The following is a 24841-nucleotide window of genomic DNA, read 5'->3' as shown; positions in this document are numbered from 1 at the left end:
CTAACTATGTGGAAGGAATTATATTTGCTTAACTTGCCAAGATGCGTGAAAATAAATATTGTTATTGGTAAATCAATCCATGATAGAATTTATTACAATATTCTTCTCACAATCTATTATATTAGTTTATATGATATTATTTAACGAGTGAAGTAAGACATATACACATGGTTATAAATTATAACGTACGTTTTACGATTTTACGGTATTTTTCATCTAAATAACAATGATCCCGATATATTTATAAACAAATCCAGTTTCAATAGTTGTCTTAGCAACATCTGCACAATTAATAATTTAAAAAATCGACCGATTCAATTGAATCTAAAATTCTGTCGAAATGCTTAACAGATCTAATATCTAATAACAGAAAATCTACTATGCGAAATGACTTGCAAGACTAAGCATTAGTACCAATTTTTCAGCTTCGAAGTTTGCACCATACTGTTTATGAAGGAGCCCCAGTAGGCACTCAGCTTCTTGGCCATTTTCGGAGGAGGTAAGCAGAGAAGCTGTGTGTGACCGACTGGAGAGAGTGTTCGGGATTGCTTCCTGGAGGAGATTGTGTAGTCGGCCATGTACCCGAATAGTACGTAGTGCCAGTATCCTCTGCATGGTATGACATTGATACTATGTATATCTATCTAGTATCGTGCCATCCCGTATAGGAGGTCAGCCACCATCGGCGCGATCTTCGCTATATCGCCTGCTACCCGGAACAATTCCGCAAAGCTGCACTCATACCAATCATAGAGGTTCTTAAGTCACTATATATAGCGTCGTCCTCTATATTTTACTGTTGATATTTCTCTGGATACTTTTTATCTTCTCATAATATGGCTGAGGTATATTATAGAACAGTCTCAGTCCTTTCCGATTTATTTGATGAAGTTAACGATTATTTATGTCCATGGAATTTTGAGGACACGTCTTGGAAACATCAACTTACCGTGATATCTCTTAGTTTAGCGTTCATAATGTCCATGTAATAGAAAAAGATTTAGAGAACATTTTAGCGAATTATACGCAATCTAGGTTAAGGTTTCAATTGCTAAAGACGTGTCTCAATTTTGGGAAAGGCATTCCTTGCTGTCTCAATTCTTGTTTTTATTTTTGGAGACTGTGTATATTTACCTATATAACATATGAAAAATTAGCGGGTTTTGAAAATATAATCATATTAGTCGGATAGGATAAATAAATATCAACATACGAGAGCACTGAGATGGATTGCAATTTTGCATTCATTTTTTTTCAGTCATTATGAATGTAAAAAAAACTAGTTTACAAAAATGAAAGTTCACTCTTCGCCTTTGTATTGACTTGTTTATTATTGCTTTATGGAGCAACTTTTTATGTTAGTATTTTATTTATTGCAGCTGGCAAAAAATCCATTCCAATATAGGTAACTAATATGCATATGAATACCTGTATCCGTGCAAATATCCTGTGTAAGTATGTTAAACAAATATAATGTTGCTTTGAAAGGTTGTATGTGTATTGGAGGATACATTCTCTTTAATTGTATATTATAGCGTAGAACAGTATGATAATTAAATAGCATCATTGTCATAACAACTCATAAGATACTTGTAAGTCAACGTCGATGCGCGATTGTGTGAAGCTTTTATAATAACCATATCAGTTATTAGCTTTTCGCTGTCATGTACTTCTTCAATCCGAATAAATTAATTTTTCTGTCCAGTGAGATTGACAACAGCTCCGTGGATTCGGTATTGTCATACATAATGCTCTAATTATTTTCTAATAACAAATCGATGTTTCTTTAAATTAAATAAAAATAGATAAAAAATACAGATTATTAAAATATCTCAGCAGTGTATTCGAGGAGACTTATCAAACTACATTTCGATGATAAAAATAATTATAAAATATAAGAAGATACTTAACAATTCCATGGAAGTCAATGTAAATTGTAACTTTATATTTCGCTACCAGAAAGCAACAGTGAGTCAAAAATATTTGTTTCGAGTTAATTGAACTTTAATATTTGTTTCATACAAATCATATAGTTAACTATATATTTATTTTGTTTTTTTCTGCGGTTTATAATGGATGATAATGGTAAGTTTTTTTGTATGACATTATTAATTAATTATTAATTTAATGTAAATTGTATGTTTCGTAATTCCGTCACAAGATGTCGCTAGTCACTACCCTTCATTTCATGTGAGTGGAAAATGCTAGATGTGTTTTAACGTGAAATTATGTTATTTTTCCTATTATGTTACATTTTTGAAATAATGAATTCAGTTTCTGTGATATAAAAACGTGTGTTTCGATGTAGAAATAAAAAAATTGATACTGCAGAATGTGGCACCTATTGGTATTGTAAAGAGAGTCATTAAAATACCTACATACAAATGCAGACTTCACGCCGAGAAAAGTGTGTCGCAAACACGGATAATAATTGTGTTATCGAAAAGTCAACAATCGTCATGAAATTGCCGCGTTTCGTATATATGCCTTCATTTAAAAATAACTTTAACTACATTCTAGCACGCATTGTGTACAAGAATATTTTGATTTAAGTAACTAGATTGTACATAGCTCGTTTCCCTCCGGCAAATGTAGAATTATATAAAAATTGGATATAATTAACGACACTTGGATAAAAAGAGTTGACATACCTACAAAGCCAAGCTGTCAATGATACCAGCTTAGTTTTTTGATATATGGATTCGTTAAATTGCAAATGATTATTTTTCAATCAATAGTTGATTCTGCATTTACACACTATTATCAGGTATTCGAGAAAGCTACCGATTTAAAACAAATCTTCATAATGCAGAACAATTATTAAAACTATCATTTAATCAAAGTTTTTTTTAAATTTTATTGTATTATAAAGACACTGTGTACCTAAATTTACTTATATGAGAAGATTTTCACGACGACGAATTACCTATAGGTTAACTATCACTTTATGATCTCCAGTCTGGTGAAAAAAATGATAATTGCCTTAACGCTTATACTATTTAGAATTTAGATATAACTTACAATAATTATAATGAACAATTTAAAGATATTAAGGAACAATCGCTTGCCTAGATTTCGTCGCAAAGTTTTATTTGAAAACAAAGAAAATTTATCATCATTGTATTTATGACGGAAAAATACGTAGTACAATTTAAGTACCTAATCTCATTACGCAAGCAACCAATTGAATACGTATTTTTCAACATATACCATTAAGATTGATATTACGCATAGCCCATTCTATTCAACGAAGCTCATTTGGAAAATTCGAAACTGAATTGTGTCTTATGCCATTTCGGTAAGCTTATTCATAATGTATACACAGAGGGAAGATTTTATATTGCGTAGGCACCATAATAGCATCAAAAGCAAGTTGAATTAACTGCGTAGGAAGAAAATGTCAAGAATGTTATGTACTTATCACAATGGCGAGAGAATGGAATAATATTAATCTATCACAGAATGGTGTGACTGCCAAGAGGATTTAACTTGTGTGCAATACTTTCTTTCCGGTGTCGGCAGATTCCACTCAAGTTAATGTTTTTCTGTGTCCATCGTATCGCGTTCAATTATAAGCAAAAGCATGAATGACGTGACACTTGATTTCAAACGGACATAATTATTAATATAAGTAGCATGAAAATTCACTATAAAAATTGTCGGCGATTAACTTAGTACGGACACGATTTCTACAGCTTAGAAAATTTTTGATGAGTAAATAATCTAAGCGAATTTTAAAAAGATGTACTGATAACACTCAAAAATCATGATATATAAAAAAAAAACTTCTTCAGAAAAGTTTTTTTACATTTAAGCTACTGATAGAATGAGTGAGCGAGAATTGTTCTTGATTTTTATCACCATATTATAATATTATATAGGTACGTCTACGAAGGATATCGGGTGTGTGACCGACTGGAGAGAGAGATCTCGGGACAGAGAACCTGGATGTTGGTCGTGTAGTCGACCACAAATGGTCTGTAGCGTAACTATATTAATTAACACCATTGAATGTTTTTACGTGATCCTCTCAGACACATTACACAACATTTACCCAACTTTCAGGCATTGTATTAGTTTGACTCGCTGGGCGCGTCTTTAGCGTCCAATGTATTAATAACTAAAAACACATATTATGCAATATGCCATTACCTACAGAATGGCGGGAGTTACATGGATGTTTGAATCTCCTGATTAGGTAAAATTTACACGGTGTTCTTAACAATCTGAATGTATTTCCAATTTCTATCTATGTATTCATGCAAGAGATTGGATGGGTGGGTAACAAAGACACTTCATAAAATATGATGGGCTATTTACATAGACAATACCCTTCATATCAGTGTGATAGCGAATTTACCTTTCCATTTCACTATTATTCTGAAACTATTAACATTAATGGATAGTTAAATAAGTACTTAGTCTATACTATAATTTCGAAAATAGATTTGTTTGTACCGTCGTGTCGGGTTTTCTTTATACAAATACACACGCGCAGTTGGATTTCGACAAAATTTGGAGGGTAGACGGAGGCTGACGAGCCGGAGTGCGTGGTCGGGGTCTCGAATTTCAGATTTAACCCGTTACACCCCGGGGACAGTTTTACAGTTTTTGCGGAAAATGAAACGCGGAATTTAATGCTGCAACCCCCATTTTTTATTGAAAATGTCGCTAGAATGTGTAAATTTTAAAAATATTGGCGTTTATTTCAGCTCGATCGGAGGTCAAATGGCAAAGTTAAATGCAAATAATTGTGTTATTAGAATCGCTAAACCCGGCGTGGGTGACGGTGTGCTGCCACATTAGATAGAATGCTTCACTCGCAGACAATTAGTCGGATTTTGAGAAAATTTGGAGAGTAAACAGAGGCCAATGAGCCATAGTGCGTGGTCGGGTTCTCGAATGTCAGATTTAACCCGTTGCACCCCAGGGTCAGTTTTACGTTTTTTGCAGAAAAAGGCCTTGAAACGCGGAAGTTAATGTTGCAATCCCCGTTTTTTAAAAATGTCACCCAGAGTGTGTAGATTAAAAAAAATATTGGCATTTATTTCAGCTCGATCGAAGGTCAAATGGCAAAGCTAGATGCAAATAATTGTGTTATTAGAATCGCTAATCGGCAGGGAGCCAACCAAGCCGGCGCGGCGCGGGCGACGCAGTGCTGTCACATTAGATCGGAAAGCTTCACTCACGGACAATTGTATGTAGCGGCATCAAGAGTGGGAAGAAGTAAAAATCTATATTTTTGGCACCAAATGGAAAAGCCACGAATATTGTATATCGGAAAGCCCTGGAATGATGGATTGGATATTTATATTATGTAGAAAAAAAGCCTTAAAATAATAAATTGAATATTATGTACTCTTTTTTAAGATATTTAAATGCAATACATGTATAAAAATATACTATATTATGTTAAAAATAAAAATCTCTAATATTATATTTTTTTACTTTTTTAAATTCAATCCTTTGCACTCTACGAATTAAATTTAGAATTTTTATTTTCAAATATTAAACCATTCCACTCCTGGGCAGCGCCGGGTGATACGGCTAGTTAATTATATGCATGAACACTCAAAAATATATAGTAATAGTCTCTAAAAATGGTTATACTAGATTTACATATATTTATAGACAAATATTTTTTTAACTCTGCTGTCTGACGAAAAGTATTTTATTAATTTGATAGTGTGTCGTTTGATCTAAAAATGACAGCTAATAAATTAACAGTAAAAATAAACCATATAAAATAATGTCAATACTTTGTCAAAATAAATAATCACGAACGCGTTTTATTAAAGAGATCGATAAACTATTATAAGAATAGACAGTTTGCTGTCGCAGTTTTGTAATATAATTAAAGGCGATAATATAAGTAAATGTTGTCAAATCGTTTCTGTCTCAAATATAATAATAAAATAATATAAAGGACTTTGTAAAACAAGCTGTAGATGTCAGTTTGCCTTTCACTTTTGTGATTGTCTGTGATTAAAAAACTCACGACTTGAGATTGGACTAAAAACTACAGCACGGATTTAAATTAATTATTAAATTTATGATCGCGAATAGTTGTATCGTAGATGTATGTGAAAATTCTGGAGAGCTATATATGGGTTGTTGGAAAATTGCATAATTAATTAGGTATCTTCACAGTTTTTTATGTCTCAACGGTACGGCGGTAAATTTTACCATTTCAACATTTCGCGACAGTAAAAAAGATATTAGTATCCAGCGTCATAAAATTTTAAGTGGATTTTACAGAAAGACTTCCGTTTTATTATGGCGCCAACGCAGCTATTAAAAACATCCCTAAATAAATGGAACCTAATAGTGGGCTTATTGAGAATAAATTGAAACACTATTATATACTAAGGACAACAAGTTATTTTAGTTAATTTGTACTACGGTCTATTAGCTACCTAGATATCTCAAATAAACACCTTAATATGAGCCTATTGTGCAATGGATTGCGTGTTCGGTCTTTAGAATTAGAAAGGTATTTGAAGCTGTATAAGGGTGTGAGGTAGTAAACTTTATACGTTTTGCAGTGATCTATCGTCTCACATGTAAATGTGAAATGTCGCAAGAGTGAAAATCCTTAATTGACAGAAAGAGAAAAGTCGGTTCGAGAGACCCAAAGTTAGTTGAATTTACATCCTTGGAGCTTACGGAAGACATATGTGTCATGTTCCTGATAACTGTTATCTATTATCTGAGAATTCTTGGATAGTTTTCAATTATTTCTTCTACCAATGTGTAGGGCACCATTCTAGATACTGATTAAAAATGTAATCTGTTACCAAATTGTTTTTAATTTATTATAATACACTTACTTGAGGACGAGTTTAGATTGACGTTCTTTCATGTAATCTTAAAAAAAAGTCTATTTAAGTCACTTGGTTTTTGTATATTGCATGCTATACCTATCTTAGCTCAGTAATTATTTTTTAATTAACCATACCATGCTAAAATTAATAACAAACTTAAATTAAAAACCCAGTGATTATTTTAGTATCGACAATGATGATTGATGATATCGTAGGTACTTCTTATGTAATGACAACTTAACGAAGAAACCGGCTTCATCTTCATAATATAATTACACTGCCTAGCTGATAGCTAAGTGATAGTCATATGTAAGTATGAACATTTCGCAGAGATGATAGTCATATATTAAGTCAGTTGTAAAGGGAAAGTTACTAGGTCAAAAGACGTCAACGGGTGGGTTCAACAGGATTGTTAGCAAGTGAAATGTATCCCCGAGGGCATTATTAACTACACACCGCGCAAGATACGCAATGCTGATGACATGGCATCAGCATTAAACGGGAAACATGATTTTCATTATAACATAGGGATAGTGTGTAATACTATTTCATAAAATGCTAAAGGGCACAATATACCTGCCACGATTTACGTGTATACTTTAATAATTAAAACAATTGTCAAGAAAAAATATATAAATGTTGTTATCTCAAGAATTGCAAGACGAACGGAGGTTTTAATTGATCCTGGACTGGATAGTATTACCGGATAATATATGTTTCGATATTATTTAACAAAAATTTTGTTTATAAAGAAATATTTTAAATTTAAATAATTTTGTTTCATGTTGTTGATTATTTGTTTTAATTACGTTTTTGGATGAGTTTACCAGCTAGTATGTAATAAATAATATTTAATCAAGATGGTATGTGATACTATGCTTTATATGTATGCTAATGAAATTCTAGAAGCACTTGAAGCTACAATAATGAAATAATATAACGTTCTGTCTGATGTTATTGTAATTGAGTTATCGCTAAACTAGTAATAATTCTGTACACAAATAACGATTGTTATATAGAATTACTGCGTTAACTATTTGAGACATATAATAATTTGAATAATACATAATTACCAACTTACATACTTAATTATGTAATCAGTCTGTACATAGTTGACTTTCGAGGGATGTTTTAGAAATACTCGTAGTTAAAACTTAACAAAAAATATAAGAAATAAAAATTCTATCAAGTATCCTCCCAACGAATCTATATATATACCTATACGTGTGTATATATACCTATACCTATATAGTATAATATATAAAATACCTATTGTTATTATTTTATGTTTGTTAATAATTTACAATGAATAATATAATATATATATATATATATATATATGAAATAATGGGAATACGTAAGCATCACACCCAATAAGTATAACATCTCTTGCTTTATAACACGAATATATCAGATATATAAGAATTAAAGTGACATCTTGGTCTCATTTATTGGTATGATTTATCAACTGTAAGAGCTTAAATCTTGACATGCCGGATCCACAGACAACAATAATTTATTGTAACTGCTCGCTACCAATTTACCACAACAGTTCGTGGATATAAATATAGGTATCTAATGATTTATCGGACGATATTGTAATGAAGAGATCGGTTTTGATTCCACTTCGGGAACATTATTGATATGGTATGTCTTAGTTACAGCAACGTATGCAAATATGTCGAGAATTTATATTCGAATATTGTAATAATACATACTGAAGCTTGGTTCGATATAACTGAAAACGATTTAAAATTGTAAATATTTTTATTTTTTAGATAAGTCGATGTATTTCAAATGAAATAGAAAATATATTTGAACTATAAATTATTCAAAAATGTCTATATGATGGTATAAAAACTTATTAAATTACGTTTTAATGATAAAAATATACTATAAAATATGATTCAGTAATAAATTTAGACTGTTCAAAGAACACACAATACAATATTATTGTATTGTGTGTTATATTATAATACTTTCTTTGAACTAGATATATATATATATTCCTTTTTAATATTTTTATATATATTAACTGATTAAAATACTTTACAATATATAATATTATTATCATAAAATTCATTCAAATTCATGCTTCTTATTATGCCAGATATCGCTAGTTGCATTACGCTCGGGTGATCCTTCTAACACTACTAGGTTATCGTTTTTTGTTACTAGTCATTCGATTCTCCGTTGTTGGTTTCTAGAAAGAAATGGAAAAACATATGAACGCGATTTACTTTCCGAGATTAGAAAAGGCAAACATTACAAATTCTACACTTCGCCATGTCGCCATGTCGCCTTCTTTAGGCTTTCTCACCGATAGTGAATACTCACTGACAAAATGGTTGCGAAAATCAAAATACCGACATGGCGGGTGGAACCAAGGGGGGCCTTCGCCGAGTAGTGGATTAAGATCAGAAAATATCTATAGTGACAAAGGATTATTTCTTAAGGGAAGTTTTATTACCAAGAGCTTATAAAATTCAATTTTATCGGGGGAATAAAGTACGTCATTTAAGAGGTTCAGACCGTAACGAGTTTGTCGTTCGGGTAATATCTCGGCGCTGAAGACTGTCCGTCGGTTATCCTCTTTGATGGCAGAACAGGGTTATTTCAGCCGATTCAATTAAGTCGGGGCGAGTAAATCTGCCAGACTTAACCGCACATCTCTCGCTCTCGAACCGCAAGATCGCGTAGGTACCGCACACACCGCAGTGAAAGCGAATTTTAAACTGCCATCGACACGAGGAAATAATGCTGCCATTATCATGTCATCTCGGAAATTATGTGACATTCAATTACAAAAATTTATTTTGCGGAGTGAAATTTTTATAAACTGGAAAAAAACACCGGTTTTAAGCGATTACATTTTTTTCAGGTTTACGAACAATGAGTATAATCAAACATAGATATAAAAAAACTGCTATTTCATAGTAATGAAATAATTCATAAGACACGACTTTCACTTTTAGATCATGATGATTTTATTTATAAAAAAATGACAGGCTGGTCATGATCACAATTCATAATAAATATACAATCGTCTCGGGTTATGTTTGAACTAATGTTCTAACTTATATTATTTGATGTAGATGTGTATTTCCACGAGTCTAAAATAATATTAAATTATATATTCGACCATGTCCGATCCTAATAAGTTAAAATGGGCCTCCACAGAGTGGAGGTTTGTATGAACACATTTTATTTTTACGAGAAATGGATGTCCGCCACTTGCTCAACCTATTAGGTCCATACTCTGACTCATACATAAATAAGTAATTGAAAAACAATATGTGTACTTGCCAGACCCAGAATTCAAACCTGGGATCGCTATATGCCACGACGCTAATATTAAATTAATAATTGAAAATAAATACAGGGAACAAGATGAAATTTAGAGAGGTCAAATATTCACGAACGGATTATAGTGTGATTGTAGTATAATATTGAAACAATAAAAAGTGTCTAACATTAGCCAATATTAATTCTCTGTTGATTAAGACATTTAACAAAATTTCTATAATAGTCCATATTATTCTATATACGTATATATAAATAAAAATGGAGGAAAAGACATTAACTGAAACTTACTGGGGAGTAGGTAAAACTACATAAATAATACGTTGTTTACAATACATACATCAAATGACAAAATACAGTACCTACCTAGTACAATCAAACATTTTCGATCAATCACTGAGTCGTTAGTGAATAAGATTTTCTCATGCCACCTAAAGCTAAATACCAATTAATGGGATGAGTGAGCCCGTTGTTCTCCACACAGTTTCTCGAATTTTGTAATCAAACTAGACACAACTACCCTCCTGTAACCAAACCAAAGATTCTCAGAATAAACTAATGTATTGGTGTTTACTGTAATACTCGATAGAAAGGGTAGTGTTCTATATTCAAATTTTGTTAATGCCAGAATAAAACACTCACTAAATCATATACTTCTAACATTATTTATAATATTGTGACTATCAAAGTGCCGAAGAGCAATCATTGAAAATCATTTTCATCACACCCAAAAACTCATTGAAGAAACTAATAAAGATGAGAACTGTAATATAGACAACGTGGTGATTTGGGTTAGACATTTTATATAGAGACAATACAAAATTATCAGATGCTATTTTGACATACCTATTTAATTATTTTTTGGCTTTTCTACAAAATCTTTACATTCCGACAAAAAAAAAGAAAATCGTATTACACCGGTTTTACTTTTTAACCGCTGTATTATAACGTTTTTATATAATCGAGTCGTATTTTCACTAATTTAACCAAAACATTGACCACTACTTTACAGGTTTGTCAGTGAAATTATCGTCTTAATAAATTGTCTATGGTATAATAATGGTAACAATTAGAAAACCAATAATCGGTCAAAATAACGTGACGGAATTCTCACCGCAAGTAAAATGTCCGTTGATCAATCAGAAACGCGTTGAAAGCGATAATTAAAATGAAAATATTTAACATAGGTGTGCTGCTGTGCGATTTGCATTGCAATTATGGGTGATACATGAGAGGTTTTATTGACTAAGTTTAACGATGTTCCGTAAAGAATTCATTTTTGATATGATATTTTGCACGAAGAGAATTTGCAATATTGCTGATTGATGAAAATCACGAATCAATAAGACAACATATAGAATAATTATAATGAACTGTAATTTTTTATCGTATAATATAATATTATCAATGTCACCATCCGCTGGAATCAATTCATTGCTGGACTTCATCAAACTTCATAAAACTGATTCCATTCCACTTGATTATGTGCGCCGTGTTTCCCAGAATTTAATTATCCCAACCAACGGTATATCTACGTCTATTGTCAAACAAGAACTTCTTCGTGTTAAAACTGGGAACTAACAAGCCCCTCTTATGCAGTTAATCGCACTTCCGTTTTTAATTGAGAAACACCCCCAAATTTATCATTTCATTTTATGCTTGCGTGGTGTACGTATTTATCAAAATCTATAAAAAATATGTTTAAAACGATCAGGAGTGATGTTAGAATTATCATTGATAAACTCTTGGTTTATTGCGAAGAAGAAAATAAGTTACATCTAAAAAGAGAGCCTATACATTATTTAAACACGCGTTGCCGCCATGACAGGTACATCACTGAGAAGTTTTCTATATGCGACTACAGCGACTTCTTGTTATCGACGAGATCTTGTTGTCATAAGGTACTCAGACGTTTTCTACCTCCTACTGAATGACGAGATTTATTCAACGATTGTCTCTTCTTCTAAACTCTATTACATAGCTTCATAATCTTGTAGGTTATTATTAATTATATTAGTATTATTATTTATTTTTTGTCATTAAGCAGTATGCTCAGCATGCAGCTTTCCATACTACATGGTACTACACTGCGTGATTATATACAAAGTGTTTAATAAACGCCTAACTTTTTAAATACTGGTAATATATGGGATTAAGTCAAGTAATTATGCCATGGGTCGAGGGTGAAAATTTTGTGTCATAGTCAAATTCACATATAGACATATTATAGGTATTTACCAAATAGAGCTAACAACCAGTTCTCATAAGCATATGTTAATCCACACTGTGTGGACAATTAATATGTTACGCATTACAGTTAAAGTATCTACACGTGTATTTGATAAGAAACTACCAAATATCAAAAACTTATTTCTCATTAAGAATGTTTAACCGGTTTAACCATAGGTGCATTTAATATAGCAAAAAACTGCTCCCACGAATTCTTTAAACCACTTCCCGATAAGCAAAGAATTCGCCAATTTATATTCTCTTCTCATTCGTTTTTCGTAATAATATACATGTGTAGTTGTATACATAACATAGTACAAATACAATGTTTCTTAGGAAAGAAAATGTCTTTTGTGGTGAAATAAGTAGTCTATATTGGATTATGCAAACAAGGAAATATTATGTCTAGTGGTATTTAGGTGGGTAGAGAAGTGGCGTGAGATTAAACTTTCCGCATAAAAAATAAAATCATGTTTGTTTGCCATAATATAAAAGAAAATAAATTAATTCATGTGTATTTTTTATAGAATATACAGAAATCAATGAAGCAGAATGGCATCTTGCTATTTTAAATAATATAACGTGTATAAATTATATATGACAATATTTAAATAAAGAACAGTTACAGTGGAGTAGGAATACAAGCGTCTAGGATTTAATAAAATTGGTTAAAGACAACAAAAATAAATCAACCTACTTTGATAATGCACTAATTATGTAAAGTCATGTCTTATTTATTTAGAGTCACTTTAACTATGACAATACAAATTTATCACAATACAAATATATAAAATATGTTTTTTTGACCATGTCTGATCCTAAGAAGATCACAATATGGACCTTCATCGAGTGGAGGTTTGTATTAACAGATATTTTGTTGTTACGAGAAATGGATGTTAGCCATTCGCTTAACCTATTGGGTCCACACTCTTGACTCAAAACATACATTGAAAAACAATATCTATATTTGCCAGATCCAGAATTCGAATTTGGGATCCACGACATTATATGCCGATGCGTTAGCATATTCGTGAGCGTTAAAAGTGAATACAGTCAAGTATACATTCCAATTTTATTCGATTTACCGACAACCATAGCTATTATTAAATTACACTGACAATAAAATTCTCTTTTAAAATAAAACATTGAAAGAAATAACAAATACTAATAATTTAGTTAGTTAATTAAAAAATGCATTTCTTTTATATTGATTATTTATATTATTGATGTTACCCGTCTCGTCTTATGAAATTATCTATCACATTGGAAAACGTTTATAATCTCTTAATATAAAAATGGACATGAGATTAAAATAATATATAATATAATGGAATTAATAGCAATTTATTACTTCTTTGAATACCATGTCTGTACATTACAAATTAGATAATAACACAAGATAGACGTTCATAAGAGCAGTAAAAATTAAGGAAAGTCTGTAAAACCTACGTATGCAACTTTCTGGTTAATTGCTACAATATGTACATATTCTTTGATCATATTGTATCATATAGTATGTATTGTAATATTGTAGAATATAGATGATGAAACATGGCACTTTTGTTTGGTAAAACTACGTATTTGCTGTAAAATAGAAAACATTTAAGTATGTAATATAAATAATAATGCGATGTCAAGTACAGAAGTCGAAAAAGAAATACGTATCATGAAGATTACTTACATCAAGAGGTTCAAAGTCAACTTTGATAAGTCTCCTGGCAGGGCGTGCGGTGGAGGGTTCAGGCTCCTCCTCCCTGGGTCTCCGTCTCGCGGGACTCGGCGCCGTCACTGCAAAAAATAATTACAAATATAATTAGTTCGTTTGCTCGTTGTATACATACAAAAACAACAACGAAACAAAAAGACCTCTTTATTCGTGACGAAGGAGTGAAAGCACAAACTTAATGTCACCCTTGCGAATAATAAATTATTGTCTTTGTTTAAGCTTATCATCAGCGAGAATTGTACGTGGCAAGAACAGTAAATGGCAACATTGAAACCATTTGTTAAACAGTTAACATAATCTAGATATATTTGAAATTGTTGAACGTTAGATTGTTGAATTAAACATTGTTTTCATATTCAAAATAATGATTGTGTTCTTCTTCTAATACATTACTCATTATTCCTATGAGAGCATAACCTAACCTAATCTAACTTAACCTAACTAAACCTAACCTACCTCTTCCTTCAGACCTAGTTTAACAATTAGCCTGCACTATCCAGGGACTATTAAGAAAATGAAAAAATATAAAAAAAGCTAGTAAATAGTATCGATAGTGAAATTTTAATTCAAAGTTATTGTTTTTGCTAAACGTAATTAATGTGACTGACGACAGGGCCGTATCAACTCAATAAGCGGTAAATTTCTAACAAAGTTTTGGCAAGCATAAAAATCACGATTTTTTTAAAATTTATAATTCAACAAAATAAATAATCCGATTAATCAATTTCACCACAATAAAAAGAAATTGCACATGATAATAGAAAACTATTAATGTTAAATAATATGGATCTAATTGAATCATCGATTAACTTCGAACATTTTCGAGAAGAGATTTATAAATCATGAGACTCTCTCTTGATTATGCATATAAAAAACTACTTTATAATATATTTGATAGGTATATGTGTAATGCATTATATAAAAATATTTCCCCCAGATAACTATGTAATCTCTTAAAATTACGAATTTTGCAAGGATGCAAGATTAATTTAAAGGAACACAACCTTACATAAATCGTAATATCAACGTGGACATATTAAAAGAACAGGTCACATTTATATTAAACGTGAATTTTCAATATGTACCTACCCGTGTTTAAATGCATGATGATTTTTTTCAATCACTTACAATATAGGTATGATGTAAATTGTGGGTGGTTTAAATAAGCGAGCACGTGCGAATACGTTAGCAGAATAAGATAACATTAACGCAAATTTGCATCATGCAATCGTATTGCAGTGTATTAATCTATTTATAAAATAATGAACTTTATATTAGTATACCCTATAAGCAGGGTTCGTTTACAAAGACCTTTTTATTTTCAGTTAATAGATTGGAACGTTGAAAAGGTAACACGTCATTAGAATATGGTAAAAATTATACTCAATTACCTATCAATATTGTTGCAACAAACTAACTCAACCGGGAAAGTAAGATTTATTTTTAATTCTGTCGAAATTCGCTGGTTATTTTTTTTATATTGTAACGTCATTGCGAAAAAAACTTATAATTCACTGAAGCTGTTTAAGTAAATTTCTTTGGAAACCCATTTAGTATTAATAATAATTAGTAATGTATGAATCATAATAATATAGGTTAATACCTTTTGTGATAAGGTGATTTATTGGAGAATATATAAATAGCATTATAAGTTATGTACCCGTGTTACGTTATTATGTAGATGCTAATTTAATGCTCACAATAAAGCCAAGTCATCCTTTATGTCTCGAGAATCGTGATACATCTCATAGTTGGCAAAAAACAAGGCACGCCACGAATTCATTATACCCTGCCATCGCAATCGGATCGACTCAATTTGGGATTGAAATATTTCCTTTCGGACCATCATTCCGCATTGCGCAAAACAGTCTGCTCGGAAGGCAACACACAGTCAGCAGAGACGAAGAAGAACCGGAGACTCGGCTGGCACGAGCGCTCTTTTATGAACAGCCGGGAAATATACAAAAAAAATACACGAAAACATAAATGAAGATCACCGTTATGTTTCCGAACGCGGTTTTTCTTCTTCCGTCATTCGCTGAGACGTCGTCGAATGATACTGACGGTTATGGTATGTGCTCTCGGCTAAATATGGAGGGTTATGGAATCTGAATAACTTTTATTTGAAAGTCATGAATTGGGTTCGTACTGATATGATCGTATCAAATCTATGTCTGAAATTTTAAAATCTATATCACTGTTCTGTAAATCTACTAAGTATATAATAAAAAATGAAAAGCTAAAATTTGCAAAGTTTTTGTGTTACGTTCCTTTGTCAGCGTTATCTTGCACCGCTCAAAAAGTTTTTTCGTATTTTTACCGTATACCTACCCAGCGAATTGAGAGTTGGTATACTGGTGCTAATGCGGCAATATTAAAATTTGGAGGCGGTCTAGTAGTACCAATATGGAGAATAAGCACAAAGTTATTAAAAAACTAACTTTTTGTTGATGATCATATCGCTCTGAAACCTTCACTAATATTACCTACTCATGGACGGTTTCGCGATAGAAATATTAAAAGTACTTATGCGTGTCTTCGATTTGATTTTCAATATAATGTAACAAACAGTGCATTGCGTTTTTCAAGTGTAGTGAAGGGAGGGAAGGGGTTTGGAGAAGGGGTGTATGTGTACATTTTTGATAAAAAATATATATTGTTAATATAATAATGCTTAGGGTCGGTTTTGTCAGCTTATTGGTCCAGTGGCAGTGCCCTTCTAACAAAGCAATGGGTTCGGAATCCTTCGGGAGATCGAAACGTGTTTATTACGAGATCAAAAACTACTACACAGTATACTGATGAAAATGAATATGATGCGAAATTAACCGTATTTTAATAACAAACTGTCAAATATTATTGACATTCTTCTGACGAAATTTCATATTTATATTTATTTATTTTCTGAAAAAAATCTGAATATTCGTGTAATACTCGCAAGGCAAGGTTATATTTTCATAAAGCATCACAGTTCACCAAAGCAGCATGGATTTGAAGTTTTTCCCCAGCCTCAGAAGGCAAAAATCGAGCCTTGCGAAACGACCCCAAATTGACCTCGTCGACCGATAATCAGAGAATTATTTTGTTTTATATTTATTTCTAATATGTTTTTGTCGTCTTGTGAAAATATATATTATTATTATAGTGGTGGTGAGTCGCAAGTTACTTAGTTATTACAAAATGGGAATACTTCTTGTGATTAAGTATAAAACATTCAAGCATTTGAAACAGTTGAGGGCATGCGCATTCTTTCTCAGATAACTGTAATAGTTGTCAAAGTTATCTCTACGATATGTATAAGTATTATTTTATTATATGTATAAGTATTATTTTTGCTGTACAACATACCTAGTCTGCAGAGTAAAATAACTATTAGCAACAAAGCGTTTCTAGGATGTAGACATAATATGAAAGTGCCTGCTAATTTACCTACTTACTTGAAATAGTAAAAACATAAATTCATGTTCATTACTCTAAAGCTTTACTTAAAAAAACGGTCTGTTTTCACCGGATATGTTACTATCATGGAGCGGATAAATTACATTGATTGTGTGAGTATTTAAAATGTAGGTACATTGCAAATTGTATTTGCAAACAATCTTATCACAATATTGCTAATTGTAAAAGGATATACGTTTTTATGTTTCGTAATTTATATTATTTATCTGTATCAGTTTTGATAGCATAGAAAAAATCTTGCCATGAATATCGAGCACAGTGCAATTTTATTAATGTATCAAAAACCTTTTCAAATTGAGCAACCACTGATATATTACATTTCACTGCTCCCACTGATATGGAACACTAAGTATAATATTAAATTAATTTTTACTACAAAATTCGTTTGTTTTATACATATATCACGGTACGGTAGAAACGGGTACAGATACTCATTATGATTGATTTTTAATGATAATTGATAACTGAGCGTAGTTATGCACAAAGCAGCCAAGCCACAATTTTGAAAAAAGTGAGTTATTGTGATTTCCATAATCTTACACGTTTGTTTTACGTTCTGCACAAATCAGCCAAGCTGCTGTCATACAAACATCTCATATAAATGCGTTTTAAAAATTTTGCAAATCGCAGAATATGACATTTTCGATTTGCATAAAGCAACCAAGCTGCTGTCATACAAAAATGTCATATAAATGCGTTCTAAAAATATGCAATATTCGTTTTGCAAAAAGCAGCCAAATGATAATATTATGTACTTACGTAAATTTTTAAAATGGTAACTGTAAGGTGTGTTTTTCTACATTCAATTAATAAACATTATTTTCTCAATTACATTATATGTTTTTCATTTTATTATATGTAATATAATATACAGATTTTTCATATAAAAAATAGTGCCAAGCAGCTAAATATTGATGTATAATTTACAAGTTTTTCGAATTATTTTTAGAATTTTGAAATTTCCATTATAATTTAGTAACTTAGAAGGCTATTTTTAAAGAAAATAATCAAAAATAAAGACTTTTCTTACAAAAATAAGAGATGGCTGCATTCTGCAAAATGCACTTTCTAAAAAAAATCATTTTACTCAAAACACCTGGACTGCTAAAACACCAAAATTTCATAGATTATATGCTTTTATCTCTTCAAAAGTTATACAAAATCATATATATATATATAATATCTATCATTCAAAAAGTATACACAGTATACAGAGGCTTTGCTGATTTAAAGAAACACAATTTACATAAAAGTGCTTCTATCTCTGTTTGAGGTTTGTGTGGCTCGGCTGCTTTGTGCATAACTACGCTCAACTGATTTTTTGTGCAAAAAAAGTGAGGTACTTAAAAATTAAAATAAAATGATCGTTTTCATATAAAATTAAGTATAGTGTAAATTATACATGCATAATTCGCAAACATCTCAAAAAAATAAAGTGCCGATATTCGATAAAGTCACGCTCAGCACCATTTTCTTTTTTAAATAATAATATTGTTTCTGAGGTGTTTTGAATTATATTTGTTCAATATATAATATGACATTCTTAAATATAGTGAATGTATGCGTCGCTTAAAAAAGAGGTCATAAAAATATAAATTATATTATGTACATTAGATAAGTCGATATATATTTCGGTTCCCACACCGTTATCTACAAAGATAAACGGTATGCCTCTTACTATATACGCAATTATACAGGAAGATTACTTCAATACTATTTTGAAAACCGCATTAACTTCATGAAATTTATTTAAAACGGGTTATTAAATAATTTTGTATTGTGTGCTAGAATTTATGAGTTTTTCGTATGTATAAAAATCTTGCGGTACGAAATAATCACTCAACAATATAATCAAGTAAAAAAGTATTTTGTCACATCATTGGCTGGATTCACGGTCACACAATTAATGATTGGTTCATTGACATTTTAATGAAAGGAGATGTTTTCCTACTTCGCACAGATTTGCTAATAATGCCTGTGTTCACTACCTATACATAATACATTCGGTCGCGTCATTGACGCTACGAATTTCGAAATTAAGTCTCAAATGTACAGTTAGCTATGCAGCACGAATACGCCTTAATACTTGGTCATTCGTTTGATACTATTTTTAAGAAATACTTAGCAGAACTAATGACAAATCACTAGATTTGTAAAGGATTTAACAATGCTTATATAAAATTGGGGAACTGTGATCGCTTGCTGGGTACCTACTTGTACATACGAAATACGACTTACTTGTCTCGATAATTTAATTTTGTGAAAAATATTAAAACAACTATTGGTAGATTTTAAAGTGTTATTCATTTATAGATAAAGTAAATTTTTTGCATTAATTTTCTGGGTTTTATTCATTTATTGGTATGACAGCAGGTTGTAGAATATGACGTAAAAGTACACACATAAATAAAAATACGTGCACCTTCAAGGATCTTAAATACATCCTAATGGGTTTAGGACGATTCGGCGCCGGGACAACTGGGCGCCACGCCATCGAATGAAATTCGAAAATAAATAGACGTTCGTGAATTATAGGTACTTTTAAAATATATATTTAATATTATTATTTATATGTGCATATGTTTAAGTTGCAACAAGAAGAGAGTTCTTTTATTTTTTTATAATGCCCCACGCATGATAATTCTCAATCCGTAAAATGAATTAAAAGTACTAAGTAGTAGATGGAAACTGATTAAAATTCCTCGTCTACTTTCTGTATAAAATCGTAACGAACGTCTATTTATTTCATTCGACAGTGCGGCGCCGATTTGTCCTGGTGCCCAGTTGTCCCATTCCCATCCTAATTAAGTACATACATTAAAATATAGAGATAAAGTTATTTTTAACCACATTCATCCGAATTCATATATGTTTACGAAAGAATAAAATTTGTAAGATCAAGACAAAATATGAAAGTTTTTAATAAGTCTTCAAACGCTGGGTCCCCAACCTCATTTCGCGATTTTTACCCCCTCCCCTAGAGACTTATCTGTATAAAAAGGCTTTTTAATTGTAGGAAGAAAATACATTATTTAACATTTTACATTTGGATTATCTATCAATCCTTCTACTTTTTACGGAATTTATCTATCACAATCACAATCACTACATTTATTTCACTACAATCACTACATTTATTTCATGTCATTAATTTTTTTCAAGTGAATTATCAATCATCACATTTTTGTTCACCTTAATAAGTATCTGTCTGCTGTCAAACATTACGAAAAATTATAGTCTTCAAGACTACACTTTTATCTTTTCCACCGGTAATTGACTATTTTTGTCTGTGGTGTCCGTTGTATTTTTTTTTAATTTAACGTCAATACGTTTAAACAACGAATGTCAAATAGTTAGTGATGTCTTCTATCCACAATACGGATGTTTTCCTAAAAATAATATATTAGAGGAGAAGAATACAAAAAATACTATAAATGTTAAGTAATAATAATTACAATTATTATTGTGTTGAAAGGTATTTTTTATACTTGCGAAAACTATTTGTCAGATAAAAAAAATGTCTAACATTCTTTTGTCTTACTAGTTTCCATTATCTAACTCGTATTCGCAATTGTGGGAACTTACTGTTACTAGTTCTGGTTTTGCATTCATAGTAATGCATATATTTCTTTGATAAAATTGAAAGTAAATACTTGATAGTGCGCATTAAGTTATACTATGCGATTAAATAAATTCATAGCTCTATTCTCATGCCGTTATACCTGTAAAATTAGCATACCTACTACCTTATAATCTTTAGATGGAAACATTCTCTTGTTTATAGTGAGAATTTTAAAGTGGACAAAATGATCTTTTAGTGAGCTTTGTACAATTGCAAAATAAACGTGCATTGATGAACACGGGATATTGTGAAGTATTTCGAAGTCTTTTTGAAATAAGTTCTATAATATACATTATGTATATCACCATCTTAGCGTGATTAGACTTATTTAGACGACGTACAAAAAATGTGGGAGCAATGGGGAAAATGTTAAGATAACATTACATACATACGTACCAGTGGCTTGCGGTCCATGTGTGCTGTGGACGCAGCCTTATTTATTCCAAAATATTATGTACATAATAATATATAATAATGATAGTTGAAGTATACAAAAATTAAATACATTTAATGAAATACCAGCTGTCCGGTAACGCTCTCTAAAAAACCAAATGTGCTGTAGCATGGGATTCGCTATTTGGTATAATCTTTTGCATGCTTTAAGAACACCTTCCTATTATTTTAATATAGCCTTGTTAATTTATATTTAATATCACAAGAAACAAATGACAGCACTACTACATTAATTTGTTTCGATAATCTGTAATCGGGTATTAAATTGAATAGAAATAATTTATTTAAAAAATGGAATATAGGCATGCTTTTAAAGAGCATGGCTGATCTCAAAAAACATAAAACAATAATCTAATGGATTCAAGCTCCGCAATATTCCATTTTTGAATCCATTAGAATTTAAATTCAAATTCCATCAAGTACCTTCGGTCGATAGTATTAATATTATAAAACAATATGTAAAAAAAGATGATGTGCATACAATCTTCATTCATAAGTTCATATCATTAAGTATGTAGGGGTCATTTCCCTACCATCTGCACGAGTTAATTTATAATCACAATGTACCTTGCAACATAGCAATGTTGAAATAGTGGAACAAGCGATTTATGTGAATCAATCAATTTTTAACAGAAAGCTAATTTAGCAAAATAATTATATTAATCAATTATTTATAAATTACAAAACAACATTATATGCATAAAATTGTTTATATGAAAATCAATCGTGCCTAATAATTAAAACTGCTTAATTGCCTAAAAATTAAAATCAATTATTTATAATTTACAAACAAGCTATGCATTGCACAACAAAGCATGATTATTAAAATATCCAAATAATGATCAGCATTTTCTATTGTATTGAATCTGTATAAAACACTCAATTACATGACATCAAATGTCAGTCAGTTATCAAAGACTTAACCGTAAGGTTATCGTTCCACTCCGCCCGATCGACTTAGCAATTTCTCATAACGCATAAACTACTTTCATTCTGCTAAATTGTAATCGGTAAACTTATCTGTAATAATTAAATTGATATTTATTTGGAAGGAGATAATAAAACCAGGGTTCATTTCATTCACGCATCAATCTTCTTATTATTGGAGTCAAACAAACCTACCCTGCCTGTTCCCTATTTCATCTCCTAACAAAAGTGGTGACCCTAGAGCAAAAATTAAATTCATTCAATTCAACTCATTTAATTTTGCAGACTCCGTTTTATAATTTTTATCATTTTCACGCTGCGTTTTCTGGGGGATTGCAAGTCGATCGGGCCGTGCTGTTCGCGCTGTTTGCCGTGCTGTTTACCGCGTTCAACTAAAACGCCATTTCCGCGCTCAGCCAACGAGTTCAACTATAACGCAGTTCTGCGAACCTTTGACACGACAATGACCATCATCATCAGATCAGCCTCAGCCAAACTCACCATGGAAGAAGAAGCATCATCTGGACACATACAGACAACTACAACTACAACACACCAGGATCTACTACAGTGCAAGCTAATGGCACTACCAATTCCTTGGTTCGATGACAACTTCCACGATTCCGACAGTCCATCTTCATCATCAGAGGCCAGCCACAACAATCCAATCAGATTCTGCCCACTTCAGAGTCCTAACACGTCGAACGAGACACCGGACCACGCAGACTACCAACCCACCAAGGATTCGCATCCTTGCACTCATCAGCCACATTCATCCAACCGCCAGCGCAGCCAAATCACCGGAGCACCGTGGACCTCGCAGCAAATCAGGAAGAGGCAGTTCCGGTGCAGCCAGAAGCTGACCAGTGCATCACAAGCGTCACGACGGAGGACACCAAGCAACCCGCTTTGGCCATCGTCATTCGCCAGATACATCCAGACGACACCATAACTCCACTCCGTTCAGGCAAGCTCAAGGTTTTCCTACACACATACATAATATTTAACATAGGTACACACCACGAAATTAGCATTTCTAGTTACACTTAGAAGCAGCAACCCTTGACTTCTGTCACTAAGACATTCTTACTCGATGGATCTATTCTTAACACTTAATAGATTCCTGACTATGTGTAATTGTCTTAGGCAACCTTTGATACTCCAACTTTAGACTTCTCAAAACTCAGCCAACTATTTTTCACATCCCTTCGTAGTTTCAATAACGCACTTTTGAACTACCCACTGTGCCTGTTACGTACATACAGACTATATGTACTAACAGGGCAGCTTCTAAGCTCGTCCGAAGGCACACGCGAAATGCCATCGACAGCTTATATCTCTCTTAGCCCTGTGGACCCACTCACAAGCTAAGTTACCATTTCCACACTTCTGCACACATTGCAAGTCGGAAACGCCAGAAGAATTCATCTTACGAGCAGCCGAATTACATATTCCCTCGTACTTAATGTTTTCTGATGGCGAGCAAACAAAATACCTTGGTTGAACTTACAAGCCTAACTACATTGGACACTCTATCAAATAATTCAAGTCACAACCCCAGCTTCTGCATTATAACTTAATGCTATTTTCATACTACCTACGTTAGGTCAATGACTTTTACAACTCTCAATAAAAGTAAATACATCACTATCACAAATATCAAGGAAAATTTAAGTGAGCCAGACGAGTGATGACACCAAAAACAAGAAATCCAAGCAATTCGACACCTGCAAACAAATACAGTTATGAAACAACCGAATTAAACCACTGCAAGCATCATATTTCACAACATTCAAACCTGACCTACATCAAGCATCTCAAATGACAAATATTATTTTCGACATTATGATTTGTAAGCACAATTCAACATAGAAGCAAAGCCAATATGCCAAGCAATGAACTAAGAGACGCATTCTCAGCAAAAAAATTGTCAGTACAGTCTGATCCACGAAACGCGAGCGCTGTACCGAACAAAGACAACACACAACCAGATCTTCACATCAATCCATCACCATCAGCCAGTCAACACCCACTTCAACACCTACCTGTATCGCAATCCTCCACTCGGATTACTGGAAAGGGGGTCCTGTAGGGGTCATTTCCCTACCATCTGCACGAGTTAATTTATAATCACAATGTACCTTGCAACATAGCAATGTTGAAATAGTGGAACAAGCGATTTATGTGAATCAATCAATTTTTAACAGAAAGCTAATTTAGCAAAATAATTATATTAATCAATTATTTATAAATTACAAAACAACATTATATGCATAAAATTGTTTATATGAAAATCAA

General features: G+C 31.9%; 1 protein-coding gene across 3 annotated transcripts in view; it reads right to left on the bottom strand.

Moving 5' to 3' along the window:
* Positions 1-24841, bottom strand: part of spir (spire type actin nucleation factor) — a 385120-nt gene that overhangs the window by 21468 nt on the left and 338811 nt on the right. For all 3 annotated transcript variants that reach the window (XM_085955590.1, XM_085955591.1, XM_085955592.1), the window contains exon 9: positions 14038-14144. In XM_085955590.1, the coding sequence (XP_085811716.1) occupies positions 14038-14144 (107 nt within the window). The remainder of the gene's footprint in view (positions 1-14037; positions 14145-24841) is intronic.

This window comes from Rhyacophila brunnea, unplaced genomic scaffold (assembly GCF_057557595.1).
Source record: "Rhyacophila brunnea isolate RB1 unplaced genomic scaffold, BYU_Rbru_1.0 scaffold_5, whole genome shotgun sequence".
Taxonomy (NCBI): Eukaryota; Metazoa; Arthropoda; class Insecta; order Trichoptera; family Rhyacophilidae; genus Rhyacophila; species Rhyacophila brunnea.
This window is presented reverse-complemented; position numbering and strand designations above follow the sequence as displayed.